Raw genomic sequence first — 24,394 nt, forward strand, 5'->3', positions numbered from 1 at the left:
AATTCAAGTCTATGGGAGCCAGGACTTTTTGGAGCCAGCAGCTAGTGGACGTAGTGATACTGCAGGTTTTTGACACTTCCAGGTTGGCTTCATTTTTCGGGGCCGGTTGCTACGTCCATCTTTTATACAGTCTATGGAATTAACATGTGCAAAATCTTCCCAAAAACAGAAAAAATAAATGGTGATCCTACAAACTATAAATATTTCACTACTTCCAGTTTTTTTTTAATGTTTCAATACTTGTTACTCTGCTCTGTAAAAGTCCTTAATTTTTTTTTTTTGTCACATGACTGTTGGTTGTAGCTGAGACAGAACATTTAAAAAAAAATTTTAACAAATCTGGTTATAGCAAATGCTTATTTTAGGCCGTTTTTTAATAAGGAATGTAGAATAATGTGATGATAAATTGAATACTGACAAAATATCATAACTTCAGTCTTAGATTTGATTCATTTTCCCAACAGTAGAGTCAGTCACAAATGAGTTGTTCAAGGGCAACAGAAACAATCTTGTGATTCTTTTTGTTTCACAGTAGCTATGTCTCTGATATATTGTGTAATTCTGAACATTTTCTAAGAACAACATGCCTCTCACACCTGCCAGCGGATCTGGTAGTTCAGAGGGTGAAGGAAGTATAAACCACAGCGGTGTTGTAGCTGTACTGCATAGATGCAAGAGTTTTCTTTCTTCTTTTTCACAATAGCACAAGGCATCGGATGTCAGGTCTTAAATATTGTAGCATTTTGTCCACATTCAAGTTAAATTCCCACCTGGAAAGCAGCAAGCTGTGCTTCCCGGCTTCCACTAAGAATGTGCAAACTCTGTAGTTTAGCTTACTACCACTAGAACTGATTCACTCTCCCTTTACTGTCTGTTAACGCCACCTGCTGAGTCATCTGCAGTTCATGCACGCCCGCACAGGGCAGCCGGCTACTGTTTTAAGTCTTTCTTTCGAATCTGCTGCAACCGGTAGCCCCAAAACCGCAGCCGTCCACACGTTACCCTGTGATGTGAACTAAAATGAACCGAGACGAAGCAGTCGAACATATGGAGTCACGCAGTAACATACAGAATCCTAAAACCACAGATGGTACCAATCAACAGCTAAGAACATCATCTCTCCAGCTGGTGCCAAATATATTCAAGTACTGTACTTAAGCATAATTTTGACTTACTGCGTTTATGATTTGTGTGGTACTCCGACTCTGCCGAAGTTCGGAGAGAAACACTGTAGTTTTTAGTCTTCTACATTTAGCAGACACATGTAGTCATCAGTTACTCATAAAATCAGCAATGCTGCAGTAAAATATGGTGCTTTATTATAGATACCAACAATATATATATAAATGATATATAACAACATCAAACTGTTGCGTCTGACTTAATGCCTCACTCATGATAATCTAGCACGACCAGGAAATATGTAAATAATCATCAGCTACAGCAGTTAGACCACCTTCCTAATATTGTGCAGGTCCAGCCAACACAGCTCTGGATTTGGATAAGGGACCCCTAGCATTGAGATATTGGCAGCAGATCCTTCGGTTCTTGTTCGTTGTGGGGTTGGGCCTCCATGAATTGAGCTCGTTTTATCCCAGCAATGCTGGATCTGATTGGGACTGAGGGAGATCGGAGGCCAGATCAATGCCTCGGGCTCTTGGCTGTGTTCCTCGAGCCTGTATTTCACTGTGGCTTCATTATCCTGCCAGAGACGGGGGTGTGCTGGGTTGGTGGTACACGTCAAAGTAGAATCCACAGGACGCAAGGTTACCCATTTCATCGTAACGTTCTAAATGTCATTCACTTCGCCCGGCGGCGGCTGATCGGCTTATTTTTGATAGCAGAAGAATATTTTGGGTATTTTTGTACTTTTGTACTCAAGTAAAATTCTGAATGCAGGACTCGGACTATTTCTGCCTCCACTGCTGTCCTCCTACGCAGACATTGCACTTCTCAAACCGGCAGTGAATGCACAAGAGTGCCATGGCTGCGAAAACAAAAAGGGAATTACAAGTGTTGGTGACACATTTTATGAAGTAAACACACGAGGCATAAACAAACGCAAGGAATTATATACTCGTTAATGCGTGAGGCAATTAATTTTGATTTCAGCTTGACTTTTAATTCCGCAGGCCCAGTTCTGCGTGTAGGTAAACTAAACTTCTAGAAGTGATTGTCTGTCATCACCGCAGAGTTCAATATCATGAGCGGGAGGGATTTGATGCATGTCCTCTTTGGCGAGGGACACGACGAGTCCCGCTTGATGAATCTCTCTACCTCTTAAAATGGGGTTTCGGAGTGAACCCTCTTCTCTCTCTCATTTGACAGAGCCTATAATTGGACATGTCAGTGGCAATTTACCATGATCCATTTATTTACCAATCCATCCTCGGAGTCATCAATCACCTGATCCCTCAGACGCACTGCCTCGTCTCCACGCAGCTCGCAGTGTTTGTGTGTTTGTGAAAGATGGACGCTGATGTGGGTGGCTCGTGCGCCGGCGTAGGTTTGTCTGGCTTTGACCCCCACGGTGTTAGCGGACAGGGTGTGCTATTTGAGCAGGCAGCGATCACGGTTATTGGATGACATTTGGAACAATGCCGAAGCGAGCTGCCTGTGAGTCTTGAATAAACACGGGGAAGGCTCCCTGCCCGCCGCCGACCTTTGCATGAGCAGGGAGGGTCAGGAGGCCTAATACTATGTTATTAAGGCGATATTATGTGTATCACCTGGAACTGACACTTGTAGGCAATCACCGCCGAGGCTTCCTGTGCTCTTTTGGTCTCACTTTTGATGGAAATACAGTAACTACATGTACAGTGTTTGCTCGCGTTTCCCTCTGCAGGTCCGTCTGGAGTGGCCGACGGATCTGGCCATCAACCCCCTGGACAACTCCCTCTACATCCTGGACAACAACATCGTCCTCCAGGTAGAGAAACAATTTTTAAATACATGCAAACGGGATGAATTCTGTTTATTATTCGTCACTTTTCTAGCATTATACAGTGGAGGAAGGGAGTAATAAAATATTTCTCACAAATTGCAGTGCTGTCACTTCAGGTGCTTTTAGAGTGAGTGAGGCAGCGAACATGAAAGAAAGCAAAAGCAGCACCTTGTTAAAAAAAAAATAACACGTTATCACAGCTCTCTGCGGGAGTTGTTTTTAAGAAAATGTCACTCAACGTATTCTCCAAAATTAATGAATTGCCCGTTTGAGCATCTTGTAAAAACTTAATGAGTCAGTAGATGAGGCGGGCTCGTCTGAAGCGCCGGATCAACTCCGGCTTTTGTTGTCTGATTCTGTTGAGCTGATGTAACTGTTGACATTCTGCCGTTTCCTTTACACGGATAATAAATTGTAGTTTATTTCTTCAGGTGTCCGAGAACCTCCAGGTGCGCATCGTGGCGGGACGTCCCATCCACTGCCAGGTTCCGGGGATCGACCACCACCTGGTGAGCCGGGCGGCGGTGCGCGCCACCCTGGAGGCCGCCAAGGCCATCGCCTTGTCCCATCTGGGGACGCTGTTCATCGCCGAGACTGATGAGAGGCGAATCAACCGCATCCAACAGGTCACTATACATGTTACGGTTCTGATTGGGGTTCGGGGGGCAGCATCAAACTCGTACGTTGAAGTGCTGCTTATGTCATTTTTTGTTTACTTGTGCTAAAGTTCCAAAAGATGTAGTCATCTAGTTTGCTAATACATTACTCTATACAATGAATTGAGTCCTGTACTGCAAAAAGTGCAGTCTTACACACCTTAACTGCATTCTCACTTATGTTTTGAGGGCAACATCTTTCCTCCAAGATCACAAATATAGCTGCCGTAATTGCCGAACTAAAAGCCGCTAGTTTTTTCACACGCTTTGAACACTGCGGCTTAAACAATGATGCGACTAATTTATGGGTTTTTATGATTTTTATGAATTTGCCTCGAGCCGAAAGTGACGGAAACGACAACGAAAGAGAGACTGAGGAAGTGTGTGACGAAGTATTTCTGAGGCTGTTCAATTCTGACACTGAAGAAGACGACTTTAGTGGTTTTAGTGATCAGGAGGACAACCCAGTCAATTCATGAAATAGCCACATACTTCCAGGGACACGAAAAAATGGGAAATTCGAATTTCCACGAATTTCAAACCAGTACATTTCAACTGGAATTATCTTTCATGTCAGGGCCACGTTTTTTCCCCATTAGACCAACCCAGTCTCACAGTAATTCATGGGTTGAGGAGGAAGATGAAGATAGCGATCAATGACTTGTCCTGGTAGGCGACTGTAGTTTTAATTGTTTTTAACCAGCCGTGTTACAGGCACTGTTCGGAAAAAAGCATTTAGTTGTGTATGTTACCGGTACGTATTTAATTAAAAGTTTTTAAAAAAGTCTTTCTGTGTAAATATCTCATGTTACAACGTGGACACATGCGACTTATAGACAAATGCGGCCTATTTATGTACAATTTTGCTTTTCTTTTTAAAGTTCCTGGGTGCGCTCAATAGCCTGAAAATTACGGTCATTGACATATCTTCGTCATTTATTGTATCGCTTTCCAACTGTTGCTTTTTAGCCGACCAGTCATTTCATAGATGAGGTGGAACTTATCACCCTTTAAACGAAGGAGAAGCTTCAAAAACATATTGAAAATTTGTACTCAAACTATGATATATTCTTCACCAAGTACTTTTGGTGCCCAAACCAAACCAAAAAGCGAATTGAAAATGAAGTCTAAGGTCAGTGGTCCCACACAGGACACAAACCCAAGTCTCGTGGGTGAAAGTCCAGAGCTGGACTGATGCCACCAACCCTTTCATCCTCCTGATGTGGACTGTGGGGTAGATCCCTGACCTTTACCAACCGCTCCCACCTGCACCCACAAACGTTCTGACCTCTCACACCTACACAGGGTGGAGTTCCACTGGTTTTGTGTCCCGACCAACTGGGAAGACGCCTTGTTCTCCTCTGTAGCACGAATAAATAAATCTTCCTGTAATGACAGAGCAAAATTATAATGACATTCATAAGAATTAGTTATTCCTGAGCAGCAAGTACATCGTTGTTTAGTATGTGCAGGAAGAAGTTCTTTATCTTTGAAGGAGAGCTTACTCGGGAGAACGGAGCAGGTGTCGCTTCAACCCAGAGGTGGCAGATTTGTGCCTGTTGTGTACCAACGCTTTGCATAATTGTTGCAGCAAAGTCTGATTCTTTTCCGTCTTTGTCAGTAGCAACTGAGAATTTGTCCAAAATGCTTTGCTTTAGTTTTGTAAAAACCCGCTTTAATCTTATTTTCGACTTCATTTGTTGACTGCATCCTTCTGGTTCTGATAAATCCCAGGATCGAGAGTGTATTTTTTTTGATCGCCTGCTTTCCGCCCGCAGCAAAGTTAAAACCAGTGGTTCCCGCAAGATTTGGATTCCGATCCCAGTGCAGCTCTTTGATTGAGGAAGCGTTTTCTACTGTTGTCTTATCGGGAGAAAATATGTGTCCGTCAAAACATGATAGAGAATGCACTTTAGTTGAATAGGAAGATAGTTTTGTGGAGACAAGGTCGCTACCGTCCACTGGTCATGTAGATTGTATTATATTCCGCTGCACCATCCAATACCTGCAGCTGTGCGCCTCCTGCTAGATTCAGCGCTGATGTCTAAAAGCCTCTGTGAATGATCACAATGCCGGAGCCCGCGCAGGAACGTCTTTTATATCTCTGGCAAACAATGACAACAGGAAAAAACAACTCAGCTGGAGTTGACACCAGCGATCCATCTGGCCCTGTGACACTAATTTACCCTCACACTTGTTGCATGACAAGCCCCACGGCGGCCAGGTTGTTTGCAAAAACAGATGCTGAGCGGCGAGGCGGATTCTGTTTCTTATACGTGAACTTAGAAGAACTCTGATGCATTCAAAAAAAAAAAAAAAAACAGTCCAAGAATGTGTTTTCATGTTCGGAAAAAAGAAAGAAAGAAATGTTTCGCCCATTAGCTCCATTAGCTAGCAGCATGCTATCAGAGGACCGCAGCATTTTGACTCCAACATCACAAAGATGCTGCCTGCTGGACTCAATCAATAGTCCCTTTGTGGTCTGCAGCACCATGCTGGGTCCATGTGGAGGCAGACAGGAACATAAAATGTCTCAGATGCCTTTTTGATGGGGACCAGCCAGTCATATTGAATAGGGCAAATGTCTTTTTTTTTTTTTTTTTTACCCTATTTGTCACACCTATCTTACATTGGGCTTTTCTTGGACTATATTTATCAAGCGTCTCAGGGATCATTCAGACAGAAAGTCAAACTAAAAGAAAAGAAAATCCACCTGTCAAGATTTATGAAGGTTCCTACAGTCAGTCTGCAACAAGTACGAGTCTGAGCGCGAGTGACACCGTTTCATGACACTGAACCGTGAAATAAAATTAATGATGATGTGCTTTGAGATGTGTGATTATAATGTGTTGAGATTTTTCTCTCCGCGGTTTCCGACGTGCAATCAGCGCGTTCAAAAACCAGTCAGCCTGATGCGAACGCAGTGTGATGCTGAAGAAAAACTAAATTAAACGCGGAACATCGTGGCGCTCGTAAGACAAACTAGACGCACAAAGGTACACCTGACGGTATATTTTAAACAGATAGGAAATGACACACAAATTAGGTGCAACGTCTCGTCTTAAATTGCTGACACCTGCTGCATCTTGTACTGTTTAACCAGTTTTTTTTTTTCTGTATAACAAGCACGATTAAATGCGAACGTGCTGTGGTTGGAATTCAGACGAAGCTTTGGCGCTGCCCTGGGGTGTGTTCCCGTGCTCCAGACACCATCCGTCCATCGCGTCCCGGAACATTTGGCCAGAACATCAAGGACAACACTTGCATAACCATTACATGTTGAAATTTGGTTTTAATCCTGCGCAGCGCCAGCAAACTTATTGAATATGCAAATTATTGGAGCTTTGAGGTGCATTAAAATCATAATCATTACATCCCAAATTAGCTCCGTTGTGGCCGTTGTTTGTTTGTTTCCAATTAGGGGCAAATTGCCAGAACTTGTTTTCAGTGCAGCGGGTGTAGTTTTTGAAGATGGAGCGTTTATCGAATGGTGAAGAACTTTGTCATTATTTTAAATTAAAGGGCCTGTTCTTTTTTTATTTTTTCACCACCTCTGTGTGCTTTTTTTTATTTTATTTTTTCTCCCTCCCGCTGTCCCCCCTGCTGGGGACACAAAAACTGATTAGGACAGCTCTGCGGCAGAATCCTAGAGGACATACGAGCGTTTTCCTGGGTCAAGGTGATGAAACTCCAAAATTAGGGCTTCATGCGGAGACTTTTTCCCACCCTGAGACGCCTGATAAATACAGATTTTCGAGAAATGCTTCAACGTTTTGGGGGAAATCCGCTTATTCACTTTTGGAGCTGAGTTAGATGAGAAGATCGATGGTACTCTCTTATGTGTAAATTAATTATGAAGCTACAGCCAGCAGCTGGTTAGCTTAGCAGAAAGACTGGAATCCGGGGAGGGAAACAGCTACCCTGGCTCTGTCCAAAGGTTAAAAACTCCTGGTACCAGCAGCATTAAATCTTCACCTTGTTTTTGCACTTTTTGCAGACAAACAGGTAACACATCCAACATTTATTATTGAGCTTTAGAGACACCTTATAGACACACGAGTGCTCCAGTCTTCTCCTCTCAGTCAGGGAACAAATAAACAGCTTTACAACAACACACCTCAAATGAGCTTCCCCTGAGGGATAATAAAGTTTATATAAAATCTAAATCAAACATACTATCTTTCCCAATTAACCTCCAACAACGCGCGCACCTCTCGGGCCTGTTAAGAGGCATCATCCTCCCAAGATTCATCAAAATCAAGCTGCCGGTGAAGCAGTTTTCACCTTCATGTCCCCGTCAGGACAATCAGTTTAATTTGTTTGGAGAGCGAGGTTCAATGTTGTCAGTCGACGAAACCACATTTAGGCCAGACAGAGAACGTCCTCATGCATCCGAGAGAAAAGACAAATCTTCAGCATCGGAGATATCATCTGAGATATTTTTCGGTTGAGGTAACGGCCAAATACGTCGTTTTCCTTTTATTTTAATATCAATGATCTGCGTTTTCGGCGTTTTATGAAATGCCGTCATTATCTTGTTTGTGGGAGAGACGACACATAACAAAAGCATTATCTCCTGTTAGACGACGATCCCCTGCAGCGGTTTGTGACGTTTCTTTTTTCTTTTTTGAAAACTCCACAGGTGTCCACCAACGGGGAGATATCGGTTATCTCTGGAGCCCCCACGGACTGCGATTGTAAGATAGACCCCAACTGCGACTGCTTCTCCGGTGGGTCAACAGGCACGAGTACACACACACACACACACACACACACTTGTTGTGAAAGTATTAAGTAATGTATTACATTATGCCTAATGGGATTATCGCGCCAACAACACATATCATACTTGGCCCGCCTCGGATGTCGAGGAAACCAAAGCGTTTTAAAGCTCACATGACAGTCAGTGTGTCTCCATATCGAGTGAGTAAATCTTGCTGACTGCGTGTCCCTGCTGGCCAATAATTTTATTAGCACGAGCTTGAGAGTTGAGAGCATTCTTGTCTGTCTTCTGCACTGTTTCCTTCTCTGTTGAAATGTATTAAATCAGACGGAGTGTTAAAGAAGAGCTGCCCTTGGAAAAATAATACAAATAATGATAATGACATTCATGGAAATTATAAACATATAAAGGAAAGAACAGAGTGTGTTTAAAGCCACGGTGGAGAGGTAAGTGTGTGGATGCATGTGTGTCTATAGCAAGTGTGTACGTACAGGCCGACGTATTTGTATTTGTATTCACGGGGAGGCTCCTTCTTTGCAGAAACCTCCAGCTAAATTTCAGTGGAAACCAGCTCGCGAGAAACCTTTCAAATCCATTCAAATTACAGCTGGTGGAAGAAAAAAGCTCCCTTCTAGCCGCTGAACGTTTTAACCGGGTGGTGTATCATGGAGGGGCACCTGAAATGTAATAAAGGCGAGAAGGAAAGGACCAAACAAATAAGCAGATGTTCCTTTGACAGTTAGGCCATGCTTTCATTGTAAGTGTCAGAGGATGTGATTTTATCATTTAATTCTGCTCATAAAAATCAGTCTCTTTTCTATTCAAAATGGAGGGAAGTGTCTCTCCCATGCCACAAGCCAATGGGCTGTAACCATCCCTATTTCTTGGGTTGTACTTTGCATATTTTCAATCATGTCTTGCTGTTAACAGATGATTACTCTCTTCAGAGGCTTTCCGTTTCCATCCCTCCACCGTAAACACTCACACAGTGTCTTTGAACATGCACACGTGTGTGAGCACGCAGTCACATATACAAATGGACATGAACACACAACCCCACACACACAAACACACACACGCTTGCACAAAAACATACACGCGTAAATGTGCATGCTGTCAGGAGATAAACTGCCACCCTGCTGTCTGTACAGACCCATCAGAGGCCCCGGGGCCTACTGCTGACAGCATCTAAAGGGCTTCACCCGGCTATTATCCCGCTGCGCTACCAAAGACATCTGGATGCATTCAGTCACCTACTACCACCGTCTGATAAGGCGGAGGTCACTATCAAGGTGGTCATATCCACTCCTTTGGGAAGCTCCCAACAAGTCCGAGTCCTGAGCCAAACTGATAACCGTTTAAGCGGCACCATGGGGTCTTCGTGTTTTGCAAACCTCGTGTGCGACCGTTGCGATTTCTCTCTCACGCTAAAGAATGATTTTTTATTTTTTTTAACTACTCGGTGCGTCCACGACTGCCTTCCGCGAGGCTGTTTCCTCGATAAAGAGCCGAAATAATGCGTTCTTGTTTATTCTTATCAGGAGACGGAGGCTACGCTCGAGACGCTCGCCTCAAGGCCCCCTCCTCTCTGGCCGTGGCCCCCAACGGCACCCTCTATATTGCTGATCTGGGCAACATCCGGATCAGAGCCGTCAGCCCCAACCAGCCTCAGCCCAGCCCGGCCGGACTGGTGGAGATCAGCTCCCCACTGGACCAGGAGCTTTATCTCTTCAGCCAGGTACACAATGCCTACGCTCTGTCTTTAAAACACGCATAATTGTATTTAAAGTATGTGGAAACCACAGCGCTGCATCTGCGCTAAGGTCAGAATAAGGACACGGCCTTTGTGTTGGTGCCATTATTGTGCTAGAACTAGTTTAAACTTCATAACTTTACAATGAATTACGCATGACTGAATGGCAGTAGGTTGACCAACACAAACTAGAGATTAGTTGTTATTATTATTTACAACCAGCAGCTACCTAGTTGGGAAGCAAACTACCAGAAGTTTAATAACAAGACTCATGTGGAACAAGTTTAGCATATCTCATCTGAAACATAGTATTCCTCAAATTACAAACTGTTGTGCTAATAATGTTGAATGATGGAGGTTTGCATCATCCGATAGTTCATCACACGTTTCTTCATCTATATGTATGTAAATAAAGCTACAACAGATGACATATTTGAGGTTGATATATTTTTGTCTCCATGTTTTATTTTATTTTATTACTTTTTGAACATCTTGTGATGCTACAGTGTAGTTTTGAGGCAAGTTTTGAAGTGTTTTTGTTTAATAATGAGGTCACTAAATTCAATTCATTCTGCTTTATTGGCATGAATATCAGGCTTATGCTATTATCAGTGCATCAAAATAGTTCACAAAAAAATGAAAAATAGAAAAATATATTAAATGGAATCAAAAAAATTAGAAGAAATAAGAAAATGGACAAAAAAATGGGGGGAACAGTAAGTGTGTGTGTGCAGTATGTATAATAAACTATGTGAAGGTGATTCTCATATTCAGCGAGGTGTCTCTCAACTTGCTGCAAAGTAAATGCTGTGTCTCTACTAACAGATTCTGTTTATTGTCATGTAGCTCGTTCTTAATTTCATATTTCTCATCATTGTCACATTTTCCAAGGAAGTACATCTCTGTGGTGCAGTACCCACAAACCCTCTGGTCCCTTTTCTGCAGTGGCTTTTGTTTGTATGTTGGTCATGACATGCGATGGCTTTGCTCTACATCTCAACTAAACCACACGTCTGAGACTAGCGAGCACTTACCGAGACCACAGAGGGCCTTTTCAAACAAAACTAGATTTACAAATAGCACGCTGCAGCTCGATGCTGAACGCCGCCTCTTCCTTCTCCCCTCCCCCCTGCGACAGAATGGCTCCCACATGTACACCAAACACCTGATCACCGGCCACTACCTGTACAACTTCTCCTACGGCACCGACGGCCAGCTGGCCGGCCTGATGTGTCGCGACGGCCGAGGGATCCAGGTGAGGAGGGACGCTCACGGAGTGCCGCTGTGGCTGGCGCTACCTGGCGGACAGGTGTACTGGCTGTCCCTTAGCAACAGCGGAACGCTAAGGAAGGTGTCAGCCCAAGGCCACGACATCGCCCACATCACTTACCATGGCAACACAGGTCTCCTAGCAACCAAAAGTGATGAGAACAGTTGGACCACTGTTTACGAGTAAGTTTTTTGAGCTCTCATTTTGTTTTTTTTTCTCTTCCTGCCCTTTCTTTCCTTCTCCGATTCTCTGTTTTATTTATGCTTTTGTTGCCCGACTGTGAATGTTTGTGTGGGTATCGCATTGCATGAATGTGGCTGTGTATTAATGTGACAGAGCTTACGTCAGCGGTGTGAAATGTGAGTGCCATCTGGTGGTAGCTCCTGCATCACCAACGCTACCGAAAGCTGCAGGGAGACTTTCTTTTTTCTTTTCTTTTTTTTCTCCCCCTTTTTCTTCCAAGTCTTTGCTTAAGTGACTGATTAGCTGAAGGACGTCCCTGCAACACTTGGAATCACATACATGTTTGGCATTGCACATATAGCACACACACTAAAAACACATCTGTCTGAATTATTCACCACTGCCAAGCCGGTCTCTGTCTCAAATTCCACAGCTGGATAATTACACATATAAATCATGGCTGACACTTACTCTGGTGCCAGTGTTGGTGTATGAAGGTGGGGGAGAACAGAGGGCTAGTGGGAATGCATATGTGTGTGTGTGTGTGTAGGTGTGTGTGTGTGTTGGGCCGCGTTCATTTGTCTGCGAGCGACAGTTATCTGCGCGAGAGTGCGTTTGCGCTCGCACGTCATCATCCCTGTGTTTATTCTCCAAGGTACAACGGCGAGGGTCGAGTGACCAACATCACCTTACCCACGGGTGAGGTGAGCGGTTTCCACGGCAACCTGGAGCGCTGGTCTCGTGTAGAGGTTGAAGCATCCAACCGCGAGAACTTTGTCACCAGCACCAACTTGTCTGCAAGCGACACCATCTACACGTTCAGACAAGGTACAGCGCCGCGGCGGGTTGCGTGTCATTCTTTTATTTTATTTTTTTCTATTATTATTCCTCACAGTTCAGTTTGAGCACCGGTAAAGCTGCAGACAACACACAGCAGAGCCAAGCACGGGAGCACACAACCGCATTGCCCTCATGCGTTTACCGGCTGACGCGCAGGAAAGATTGTAGCAACACCATCATGCATCTGCCTCCATCTAGTTCACCACAAGTGGGCCACAAGGCCATTTATGACTCATCTGGGGGGGCCTCTAAACTATAGACGATATACACAGATGTATAAGCAGGGCCGGAGCGTCGGGTTATGGTGATGTTTAAACATTTATGACTGTCAAACTGCAATAACGTGGCAGTTATTCTGCTCAGGTCAGATGCTGCGACTTATTTTTTTTGTCTCCATCTTCCGCCGCTGCACTGGATGTATAGAGATTCGCAGCTTTGGAACAAGAGTTATCCCATTTTTCTATAAATAATTCACATATGGATCTGATATGACCTCTTTACATAACTATTGGGCAGTAAAAAAAAGTGTGATTTATTTATTTTTTTTTATTCAAAACACCCACAAAAAAAAGGAGACAGATCCGACTGACTTGTGAAATGTCTTAACGACTGCGAGGGGAAGGAGGAGGAAGAGGAAAAAAAAAAGAAAAGAAAAAATGGAAAAAGACGGCCGGAGATGAGAAGAGGAGAAAATGAGAGTGGAGTGGAGAAGCCACTCATGGGAGCAGTTTCTTCCATGTCATCCCTTTAATTGCTTTAGCAGTTGTCACAATGACAGGACTGCAGGGAGGGAAAAAGCTGCTCCAACACACACACAATGCGCTGCTGCTCGTGCGCGCTCGCCGCCACGTGCACTGCCGCTACAGTGTGACAGAGCTGCCAGGGAAAAAGTTGAANCATCGGGTGGAAGTTGCAAAACCCCTCGTCCCTCCCCCCAAAAAGCCTCCGTTCCATCCCCAGTACCATGGCTAACCTCCCAGTTGCCGGATGCTCACCCTTCGACCCTCCAAAGCCTCCTCCTCCTTCCTGTCCTGATGACCCCCCTGCCCCACCACCACCACCACCACCACCAACCCAAACCCCAACACCTCCTCCTATTTTAGAGTGGCCCTTTACCTCCACCACCCACAAATTCACTGACTGCCTCTGAGGCAACAATAACCATATGTACAGAAAAGAGGTTTTATAGCAGAGCAAGGGAAGAGAGTTACTATCCAGTTTATTAGCTGCGTTAAGTTTTATGATTAAAATATAGTTTTATGATTATTTTTCCTACCTTTTTTTTTTTTTTTTGGACTCATTGTGTTTTAGAAGTTATATCGACAAGCGCGGATTCTGTATGAAATATTACTCAGAGTGATATGAAAGAAATACCTTCTGAGACACTCTTCTGCAACGTGTGAGAGAAACTGTCATGGCCAAGCACCCCTCCCATCCTTTACCACCTCCTTTGTCTCAGTCTCTTCCTCTCATTATCTGTCCATCTCTTCCTCCCATGGTCTCTTTTTTTGAATAGATTAGGTTTTCTAAAGATATAATAGCTGCCGCCGTACAGCCGCTAATGTTGCAGTGATTTAAGCAATTAATTGAAACAAAACGCGCACGCACAAAGAGCCAGACGCGGCATTCATGCAGTCTGCTGCCGCTGTATCTCATTGATTTATTTATTTTTTTTCTCTCTTCAAGGCTGCTTTTTGAGAGACGGCGACTTGATGTTTTTTTTCACACTTTTTTTTCATCTGTTGCTGCACAACTTGTGTGCATGTGTGGTTTTCGCGTGGCTGTGTTTGGGTGTGTGTGACAAACGGTCGACCCCCTTTTCTTTCCCTCCCCCCCCCCAGACCACGCTCAGAGCTCGTACAGAGTCAGCGCCGACGGCTCGTTCCTCGTGTCGCTGGCGAGCGGGATGGAGCTGTCGCTGAGCACCGAGCCCCTCATCCCCGGAGGCGTCGGGGGAGGAGTCAGCCCCACGGCCAGCCGCTGCAACATCAGCCTGCCCGGGGACCACGCTCCCAGCCTGATCGAGTGGAGGCAGAGGAAGGAGCAGAGCAAGACCAACTACAGCACCTACGAACGCAGGCTCAGGGTAACTCTTCTGCGATGGAAAGATAAAGAAACAGCCCGGGCGTTTAAGATCCAGCTCTACATAAAAACACCCCATCAACAGCCAAACGTGTGAATAGATCAAATCATCACCTCAGCCACAAAAAGTTGTGCAATCTGACCTTTACACCCGGTGAAAAGAAAATGTCAGTGCTTCAAGTTAGTGTTACACAACATGTTGGATGTTTTGAGTGATTGATGACGTCACCGTAGAGAGCTGATAGGTCAAATGACTCGCAACCTGCCCGCTGTACTTTCCACAAATCACACGCTGCAACACCTTCTTCCCTTCTGCCTTGGCACAGAAAGTACAAACAGAATATTTCATAAGAAAAGGACATTTTATCTGATGTGCACTAATTAATTAGCAGTCCCCAGGACTCGGTTCTCCACTTGTTCACAAGGCAATTTATTGTTATTATGCAGGCCCGGTTTGCTCTAAATGTCACAATTAATTTATCTAAACTAATGAAATCTCAGCTTCTCTCAGACATGCCACTTCATTTATATTTGCCCGTGGCTTCATTCAGAATTTATGATGATTATAAAGCAGTAAAATTAAAAAAGGTTTTATTTTGTTCTCCTCTATCTGCCTGACATTTTGCTGATTTTCTTTTCAGGCTCATAACAGGAACCTGCTGTCCATAGACTTCGACCAGAGCACCAGAGTTGGGAAGATCTACGACGACCACAGGAAGTTCACCCTCCACATCCAGTACGACCCGCTGGGCCGGCCCGTCAAGTGGTCGCCGAGCAGCAAGTACACCGAGGTCAACATCAGCTACTCGGGCGGGGGCCTGCTGTCGGCCATCCACAGGGGAGAATGGGCCGAGCGGCTGGAGTACGAGAACGACAGGGTGGTGTCCAGAGCCTGGGTCAACGGCAAGATCTGGAGCTACACATACGCAGACAGAGTGAGAAAAAGTTGCTCAAGGAGGACGTGCGAGACGGTTTGAGGAGTGTCTGATGCTGGGATTTGTTTGTTGGCTTCAGTGCTGTTTATTTTTGTCTTTGCTGTTTGCAGAAATCTAACGCATCCGCTCTACCTTTGTTTCATGCTTTAGGGGTTATTGCAGCTGTCTGAAACCAAATCTCAGACTAAAAGCATGAAAAGCACTTCTGTTGTGGGAAACGAAAGTAGCAAAGTGAAAGCAAAATAAAAAACCCTGCACAGTCGAGAATTACCAAGCTTATTTTTATTGTGTTTTCCCTCTATTTGACATGGTTTCCTTTTGTTTTTTACCAAATTATGAACATCTGTGTGCAGAGGGAGATATATATATATATACATCTGCATGACTAGAAATAATACGGAGCTGTGGAAGCAGTGAAATCAGACAGTGTGTTCTGTGTGATGGATTGCGTAACCGAAGCAAGCTTCAAGGCTCTGTAACTTGATTTTCACAGGGTGCTGAAAAAGAAACCGCCTTCCTCGAAGAGGGTTTATAGTAAACACTCGTCTTGCTTTGACAAATGGCTACAAGTAATGTACAGTGCCTGTAATTTTTAGTTAAAAAAAAAAAAGAAAAGCGATGTGTGACAAAGTTGAAAGCTACCAGAAGGTATAATTTCCGTCTTTGAAATTAACTGAAATATTTAATGAAATGATACTCAGCCTGAAATATATTTAGTGTCAAGGTTTGGTCTAAGACAAAATTAGAGTGTAAATGAGCTTATATTACAGAACCATCAAGAAATTAATAACACCTGCATGTAATATTAATGCATTAATATCTCACCTTACAGCTAAATAGAACATTATTTTACTGCAGTTGAAACATTTCAAATAGCTGCAGGATGGCAGATTTTTAAAGCCTGTCAGGGAAGGAAAAGAAACTGCAGTCAACAAAATAGCTGCTGTCTGAAAAACCCAGAGCGCCAAAGCGTGTTTTTTTTCTTTTTTCTTCTCCTTCTCGCTTTTCTTTATTGACATGTATGTTTAAGAATTAAAAGAGCTTTCAATGAATCACGGAAATGATCCTCAAACTGAAATCAAGGTCGTTTCTGAAGAGCAGACGTTTCAATGGTGCAAAGTTTTCACCATTGGGAAAATAAAAGAAGAACGAAACAGAAAATCCGACTGATACAAAGAAATGAAACCGCCGAGTTACACAATCGTACCTCTCCCGTCTGCGTTCTTACAGTCCATTATGCTGCTGCTGCACAGCCAGCGCCGCTACGTCTTCGAATACGACCAAACGGACCGTCTGGTCGCCGTGACGATGCCCAGCATGGTGAAGCACGTCCTGCAGTCGCTGCTGTCCATCGGCTACTACAGGAACATATACACCCCTCCTGACAGCCAGGCCTCCTTCATGCAGGACTACACCCTGGACGGGCGGCTCATGAGGACTCAGTACTTGGGAACCGGCCGTAGTGTCATCTACAGGTACGGCGGCGCTGATTCTGATGAAGGCATTATGCATCTTCCTCGTGTAAAAACACTGATTGGCTTGATGAAGGCGCCATAATTAAAGGCTAATCTTTAAATTTTAAAAGCCCCAATTACACCAAGTCTAGCTGACTCCGAGCGCGCTGCACACACCCAGCTGTCCTTACAAATTACACCGATCGGACTAATGGGAGCGATGATTAAAGGTCAAATTTTTTATCATCATACCATGTCAGACACCACTGATCTGATTTTGATGAAAGTTGGAGGACTGATTCAGGCAGTGTTCTGGCATTTAACATTTTTAATACTCATTGGCTCGATGAGGATGCTATAATAAATGGTCCCATTTTCCAGATCTGAAAGGCCATAACTGCCACGGCACCTGGTCGGATTTTGATGAAATATTAAAGGACGATGCAACTTGTTCCTCAGTGGCCCAAGGGATCTTTGTATTATTCATGCGCTGTAGCGTGTTTACTCGTGTTGAAGATCAAATGTATTCCACTGTAGTCAAATGCTATACATATTTTTCATCTATTCTATGAATTGTAATATTTTTTTTCCCCTTGTTCTGGTCTTTTTCTTCCTTTTGAAGGTATACATCAGCGGCGCGGCTCTCGGAGGTGGTTTACGACTCCACCCTGGTGACCTTCACTTACGACGAAGCTTCTGGCACCGTCAAGACCATTCATCTCACCCATAACGGCTTCATAAGCTCCATTCGATACAGGCAGACAGGTGCATATACACATGGACTCACAGCGAATAAGAGCTAAACAGCCGGCAGCCACAAATTTTAAATATTTACACTGTGCACAAAGTCATCTTAACCCCCAGAACCCTGAGCGGTTTCAGGGTGGGTTTTTTTTTTCCTCATTCTCTTGTCTCATTTTTACTCACTGTGGGCTCATTTTTCATTGCAAAGTGAAGTCTTTCACTTCTATGGAAACAGTGCAACCATGGCGAGAAGCAGAAAGACCTCACCAATGTCTTTTGTGCAGGATGGCAAAATTATAGCGTCATAAACCACAAAAAAAGAACTTTTTTTTTTTTGATGATTCATTTCACAGACAAAATGTAAAACCTAGAATCAATATGTTCAACATTTTTCCAAGTGCCCACAGATATTACCGATCCTAGAGGGGAGAAATGGTGACTGTATAGATACAGAGATATTTTACGACTTACATTTTTATTTGTTTGCAGACTTGTCTCCTTTCTGTTCTGCATAAACACAGTCTGCAGTTCAACCCGGTTCAGCTGAAAAATCCTTGAATCTCTGTCAAGTGGCTGCTCGTCGTAGCTGAGTCGCTCAGATGTGCTGCAAAGTAAAGAGTTTTTTTTATGTTTTACAGAATCTGGTCGGAGAAAATGGTTCATTTCTGGTGGAACTTTGACTGAATAGCACAGCTTCAACCTTAGCTTTGGTTTGATTTTCTCGATGGCAGCATTTTTCTCACATGATTACTTCAAGGACCATTTGAAAATTGAAAATCCAATAAATTTCTCCGTTTTTTACAGTTTCTGGCTCCAATAGCTGGAGTCATTTTGGCAATATTTTAAAGATAACTTGCTGGCAGGTTTTGGGGTTTCAGAGGTTTAGAATGGATCATTTCAAAGCAGCCGCTCTGATCACAAACGTTCTTGTGAGCAAAAATCAAAGCACCTTTACTGTAACAGGAATGCACCCTGAGCCGGATTTCGTGAGCCTCATCAGACTCTGTAGTCTGACTTTGAGTCAGACATAGCGCTATTTCATCTGAGACTGATGCAGCCACACTTAGAAATGTGAATAGGGCTGAGCGTGCTCGAGTGGAAGAGACTGTGGTCTACCACAGCTGTAAATACAAGACCACCCCCTGGGCTCCGAGCCATTCTTTCTCCTCCACACTTCGGCATCAAAGTAAACAAGTGAATGCATGAATACAAGTTAATATGCGGTGAGCTAGGTGTGGATATACAAGGTTTTTTGTTGCAAGCCTGCATGTTAACACTTTTCTGCCTACATGTTTGCACTCATCTATGTCTGTGAGAGACAGGAAATCATGAAATCGGAGCTGCGACTATGAAATATAGCTCCACAATCACTTAACAGCCACTGGTGATATGGTAAATTAGTTGGAAAGACACCGTACTTCATAAATGGCGGTACTATTAAGCCAATAGCATGACCATCAACAGGAGCCTTTAGCCATGACAGCAGCAGATACAGCGTGTTCGGATACCGCTATTGTTGATACAGTTCAGCAATTCCCTGAAGTTACAGAGACTGCTCAGGGTCGTGGAGAGGGCTCTCATCTCTGCGGCTGCTTCACTTCACGTGGCTTCACGATTGGCTCGCCATGATCAGGTGTCACTAATCTGCGAGGCGCAGCTGTGTGTGTGTGTGTGTTTATCGCTTTGCCCTCACTGTGAATAGACTCTCACCTTCCTTTAACTGATCTCATTTCAGCAGAACAAACGGAGCCTTGGAGAGAGAAGAGATAGTGGTAATTGTCCCTTGAGAGGAGACAAGGAAAAGTAAGGCACCAAAAAAAAAAAGAAAAAAAGAAAGAGAGAGAGAGAGACAGGGATACAGAGAGGTAGGCGAGGGAGGAAAAGGAACAGAAAAGAAGAAGGAAAGATGACAGCTTGGGGAAGTGACAGCTAGAGAAGCGAGACGAACAGACTGCAAGTTCCCCAGGGCTGCAGAAAAGCCTCCACCTCGCTGTGTCTCTCTTTCTCTCTTCTGCCATTTTCCCATTAGCGCAGGTTTAGAATCAACATTCCACAGAAAATAAAAATAGAAGATGTAATGCTGATCCAGCTCTCTACAGTCTCCAAAGCTAGACACTTAGTCATCCTAACTGCAATCAGAGTCATCTCAAATAGCAGCATAATGGTGTTTCATTAGCAGGCCTTTTTTTTTTTCCAAATGGAGGACGAGCGTTAGTCGCGAGCAGCAGAGGTGATGAATGGTGTTGTTAAAGTTGATGTTCTGACATTAAGGAGCACATTGGCCCATCATGGCTATTGTCTTTAGATTTCATTATCTCTCCATATTAAAGGTCACCACTGGAAATGCCATAGAGGTGTGGGGATAGTTAAGATTGAATGAATTGCACTACGTGTGTCTGTGTTAATGATGTTGAATTAGGCCTTGATGTGAATTAATTAGGCGGGCTTGTACGGGCAGCGCGACGGCCGGTTGTGAGGGCGATGTGCGCACGTGCAAAGCGTGGGTTTTGAAGCAACGCCGGCGGGTTTTCGTCATCCACTCTGATTCCTCTGCGTAGGTCCGCTCACCAGTCGGCAAATCTTCCGCTTCAGCGAAGAAGGTTTGGTCAACGCCAGGTTTGACTACAGCTACAACAACTTCAGGGTCACCAGCATGCAGGCGGTCATCAACGAGACGCCTCTGCCCATCGATCTGTACCGTTACGTCGACGTGTCGGGACGGGTCGAGCAGTTTGGCAAGTTCAGCGTCATCTTCTATGACCTCAACCAGGTACGCAACTGCTAACTTAAACATATAATGATACCCAGTGGGAGCTTTAATGTTGTGTTAAAGCTGAACTAATCAATGTTTTGAAATAAACAGCTGATTGAACGTCAAGCATTCTGATAATTATAATCAAATTCATCTCAGCTTAATGGTGCATTTTAATGTCTCTTTTTTTTTTGGTTTTAAGGCCTTTACTGTTTGACGTACTTTTATAATCAACTCAGTTTCCACCAACAAGCAGTTGTTTCTACTTAAAGGTGGAGTACGCCATACTGATCCAATGCACTGTTTGTCAAGCTCAGTGAATACCTCCCCACAGTCCATTAGCTGTCCATTCTGAACGTATGGTGAAAAAATCCACTGTCAATACGCAGTGCTGGCTCTTTAAAAGGGGAGCAAAGAAAAGTGGCTTGGACACTATTCCAGTATGATCTGTGCACTTTCACACTTTTGCACGTTCAATTCAGTTCAGTTTCAGTTCATTGCTATCTGAATATGCTAACCTAATGCTACTTAAATCACAGACTCCATCTTTAGGTAGCCTGACAAACCCAACCAAGCCCCAAACAGCAACTGAAAGTCTTGTTTTTCAACCTAGTGTTTAGCATTAGATAGAATTAGATACATCAGGTGACAACTTTATGCCTGTTTTGCATTTGCGGTTAGTTCCATCGTCCTTAAATAGCCAAAAAAGATGAATTACTGACTTAAATGATCAGATCTCATGCTGCGTGTGTCCTCATTTCGTTTGGGCGTCCAGGTGATCACCACCCATCTGATGAAGCACACCAAGGTGTTCAACTCCTACGGACAGGTGGTGGAGGTCCAGTACGAGATCCTTAAATCTATCGCCTACTGGATGACCATTCAGTACGACTCTGCAGGACGCACCACCACCTGCGACATCAGGGTTGGCGTGGACAACAACGTGACCCGCTACACTTACGAGTACGACGCAGACAGCCAGCTGCAGAGCGCATCAGTCAACGAGCGGCCTCAGTGGCGTTACAGCTATGACCTCAACGGGAACATTAATCTGCTCAGCCATGGGACCAGTGCCAGGTAAGTCAGTACCTATAGGCCACATTTCGCAGATGACTGTGCGCTATTATCAAATCAAAACAATATTTATTACCCTGTCTTTAACCTTGCTTGCAACATGTCTCAAGGGATGACAGCGTCCATCTGTGTACAGTCGATCCACCACTTAAAGACACACAAAATTTCACAACAGTGTACAAACAATCGATTAGATTGACACAGAATTTTACACAATCTTGGTCCCCACATGATAAATGCTCCTGACATTGGTGATCCTCTGACAGCGAGTTAGTATTTGTCACTTAGAGTCAAAACCGTTGCTGTGAAATTGACTCGTATTGGCTTCAGTGATCCCTTAAAGGTCCCACTTTGCACCACTTTTAAAGAAGTTAGTTTAAATCTTACATGTCCCCAGAATGTGTATCTCAAATTTCAGCTCGACACTCTGCTCTATGGTAATCCTTCCATAAAGTTTTAGCCCTGTGAGGGTGGTGTTTATCCTGTTGTGACATCACAACTGGCTGCCATCTGATTGGTTTGTTCAGAGACACGTTTCCTGATCTGTGGAGAAAGGAAAGCAATGAGAGGATGGTTTCCCTTATATTTTGTAGATCTCTGGACACACTTGGGCAACATAATTATGCTCAAAAACAACAAACACTATCAACAAACATAATATGACTCCTTTAACTTTCATCTAGCATCATCAGAATGTTAAATGTTTAGCATGTTAAAAACTTTACTAAACAACCAAACTAGTGACATCAGTTAGCCAAATGCTAAGCTAACCTGGTGTTTTTGGTCTAATCCCAGGTTGACGCCACTGCGCTACGACCAGAGAGACCGCATCACACACCTCGGCGAGTTACAGTACAGCGTGGACGACGACGGCTTCCTGCGCCAGCGAGCCAACGACTTGTTCGACTACAACTCCAACGGCCTGCTGACCCGCGTCTTCAACCGCGTGACCGAGCGCTCGGTGTGGTACCGCTACGACGGACTGGGTCGGCGCGTGGCCACCAAGAGCAGCCAGGGCGAGCAGCTGCAGTTCTTCTACGCCGACCTGTCGCACCCCACGCGGGTCAGCCACCTGTACAACCACAGCAGCAATCTGATCACGTCGCTGTACTACGACCTTCAGGGCCACCTCATCGCCATGGAGCTGAGCAGCGGGGAGGAGTACTACGTGGCCTGCGACAGCGTGGGCAGTCCGAGGGCGGTTTTCTCCAGCAAGGGCCGACTAGTCAAAGAGATCCTCTACACCCCGTACGGGGAGGTTTATCAGGACACCAACCCCGACTTCCAGCTCGTCATCGGCTTCCACGGAGGCTTGTACGATCCTCTCACGCGGCTCGTCCATTTGGGCAGGCGGGACTACGACACTCTGGCTGGACGGTGGACTTCGCCGAATCACGAGCTGTGGGGGGAGCTGAGCAAGGAGCCGAAGCCGTTTAATTTGTACGCCTTCAAGAACAACTGCCCCATCGGGAGGGTGGAGGAGGTGACTCAGTTTACTACAGGTGGGCATCACGCGTACACATTTAGCTTCCACATCAACACTGAATTAGCTGCTGATTGACAGATACTGAGATACTCTCTCAGTGACACCTACTCCCACGCACAACGGAAACATCTACATAAAGCGTGAGTGAAAGGGTCACACAGCTAACCACAGGTGAGGTTTGTGTCGCAGAGAGAAGATGTGACAGATCGAATGTACCGCCAGCAGAAAAGGACAGCCATGCCTCTGATCGCATTGTTTTTTTTAACACAGGCTGTTGTGTTTTGTTCCCTCTGTCTGTCAAGAACATACTGTTTCCCCGAGAGACAAAATAGAAACTCAAGCGAGGGAAAGAGATGGAATAGCAGAGTAGAAGATGAATACAGGATGTTGGTGGGGGCGTATGTCCTTCTGGTTAATGGAACATTCATTTGGCCTGTCACGTTTTCCTGCAGCAGGATTGTTTATTACAGAAGGAATCTGTTTGCGAGGGAAACACCGGCCGACCCGTCTCTGGCTCGCATTATCCTCATATATTGTGTGATTTCCTGTGCAAGGTGTTGTTTCCCTGGCCTTATGACTTTTTGTTTGCCTCACAGTATACACATTATATTCTAACTTTTTTTTTTTTTTTTCCCCTCCGTGCAATGTTCTCTTTTTCTGTACACGTGTGTGTGTCCAGACATCGGTAGCTGGCTGCAGCTATTTGGCTTCCAGCTTCATAATGTTGTCCCTGGTTTCCCAAAGCCTGAAGTGGGCAGAATGGAACAAACATACGAACTGATGAAGACCCAGACCAAGACACAAGACTGGGACTCCAGCAAGGTGAGAGTTTTGCTCTTACAAATCTCTGCTAACTCATTCCAGGCACTAACTTTGTGTCTCTGTGGGAATTCTTTTGCCATCTCTTACTTTTTGACAACAGGGGTGGGAAACATTAGCATAAAGTAAACGGTCAGCAGAACAGCAGGTCTCAGGGAGTGTTCCTGGTACGTCGACCACCAAAGAAGTAGAAGCTGGTGTGCAGGAGGAGTGAAGGCCGACCCGTCTGGTCCGATCTAACAGAAGAGTTACTGTCGCACAAGTCGCTGAAAACCTTCAAAATTAGGAGAGAAGGCGGCCTGGTCTGATAAATGACATTTTCTTTTACATCATGAGTGTGCATCGCTTACCTGGAGAAGAGATGACAGCAGGATGCATTATAGGAGGAATGCAGGCCGGTGGATGCAGTGAGATGCTCTGAGTAATGTTCTGCAGGGAAGCCTTGAGTCCTGGCATTCCTTAGACACCTGCCTAAACGTTATTGCAGAGCACGTGCACCCTTTCATGGCGACGGTGTTCTGCTGCTAAGGTCTTGTCACGGAACACCTTCAGAGTCAGTGTCTCGTAAGGTCAAGCCTCTTTTGGTGACAAAATACATCATATTAAGCAGCTGGTTTTAATGTTATGGCGCAACTGACTGCCCACCCCACACATCACACAAAACCAGATTTAAAAGTGA

At 44.6% G+C, this 24,394-nt stretch overlaps 1 protein-coding gene across 1 annotated transcript in view; it reads left to right on the forward strand.

Moving 5' to 3' along the window:
• Positions 1-24,394, forward strand: part of tenm1 (teneurin transmembrane protein 1) — a 188,147-nt gene that overhangs the window by 160,384 nt on the left and 3,369 nt on the right. Inside the window, exons 23-36 of the mRNA XM_008287438.1 lie at positions 2,846-2,929; positions 3,376-3,570; positions 8,243-8,330; positions 9,865-10,061; positions 11,215-11,528; positions 12,185-12,357; positions 14,211-14,455; positions 15,093-15,386; positions 16,617-16,861; positions 17,463-17,605; positions 20,143-20,354; positions 21,112-21,413; positions 22,206-22,912; positions 23,576-23,718. Of these exons, the coding sequence (XP_008285660.1) occupies positions 2,846-2,929; positions 3,376-3,570; positions 8,243-8,330; positions 9,865-10,061; positions 11,215-11,528; positions 12,185-12,357; positions 14,211-14,455; positions 15,093-15,386; positions 16,617-16,861; positions 17,463-17,605; positions 20,143-20,354; positions 21,112-21,413; positions 22,206-22,912; positions 23,576-23,718 (3,342 nt within the window). The remainder of the gene's footprint in view (positions 1-2,845; positions 2,930-3,375; positions 3,571-8,242; positions 8,331-9,864; positions 10,062-11,214; positions 11,529-12,184; positions 12,358-14,210; positions 14,456-15,092; positions 15,387-16,616; positions 16,862-17,462; positions 17,606-20,142; positions 20,355-21,111; positions 21,414-22,205; positions 22,913-23,575; positions 23,719-24,394) is intronic.

The sequence above is a fragment of the Stegastes partitus genome, unplaced genomic scaffold (assembly GCF_000690725.1).
Source record: "Stegastes partitus isolate 25-593 unplaced genomic scaffold, Stegastes_partitus-1.0.2 Scaffold500, whole genome shotgun sequence".
Classification (NCBI taxonomy): domain Eukaryota; kingdom Metazoa; phylum Chordata; class Actinopteri; family Pomacentridae; genus Stegastes; species Stegastes partitus.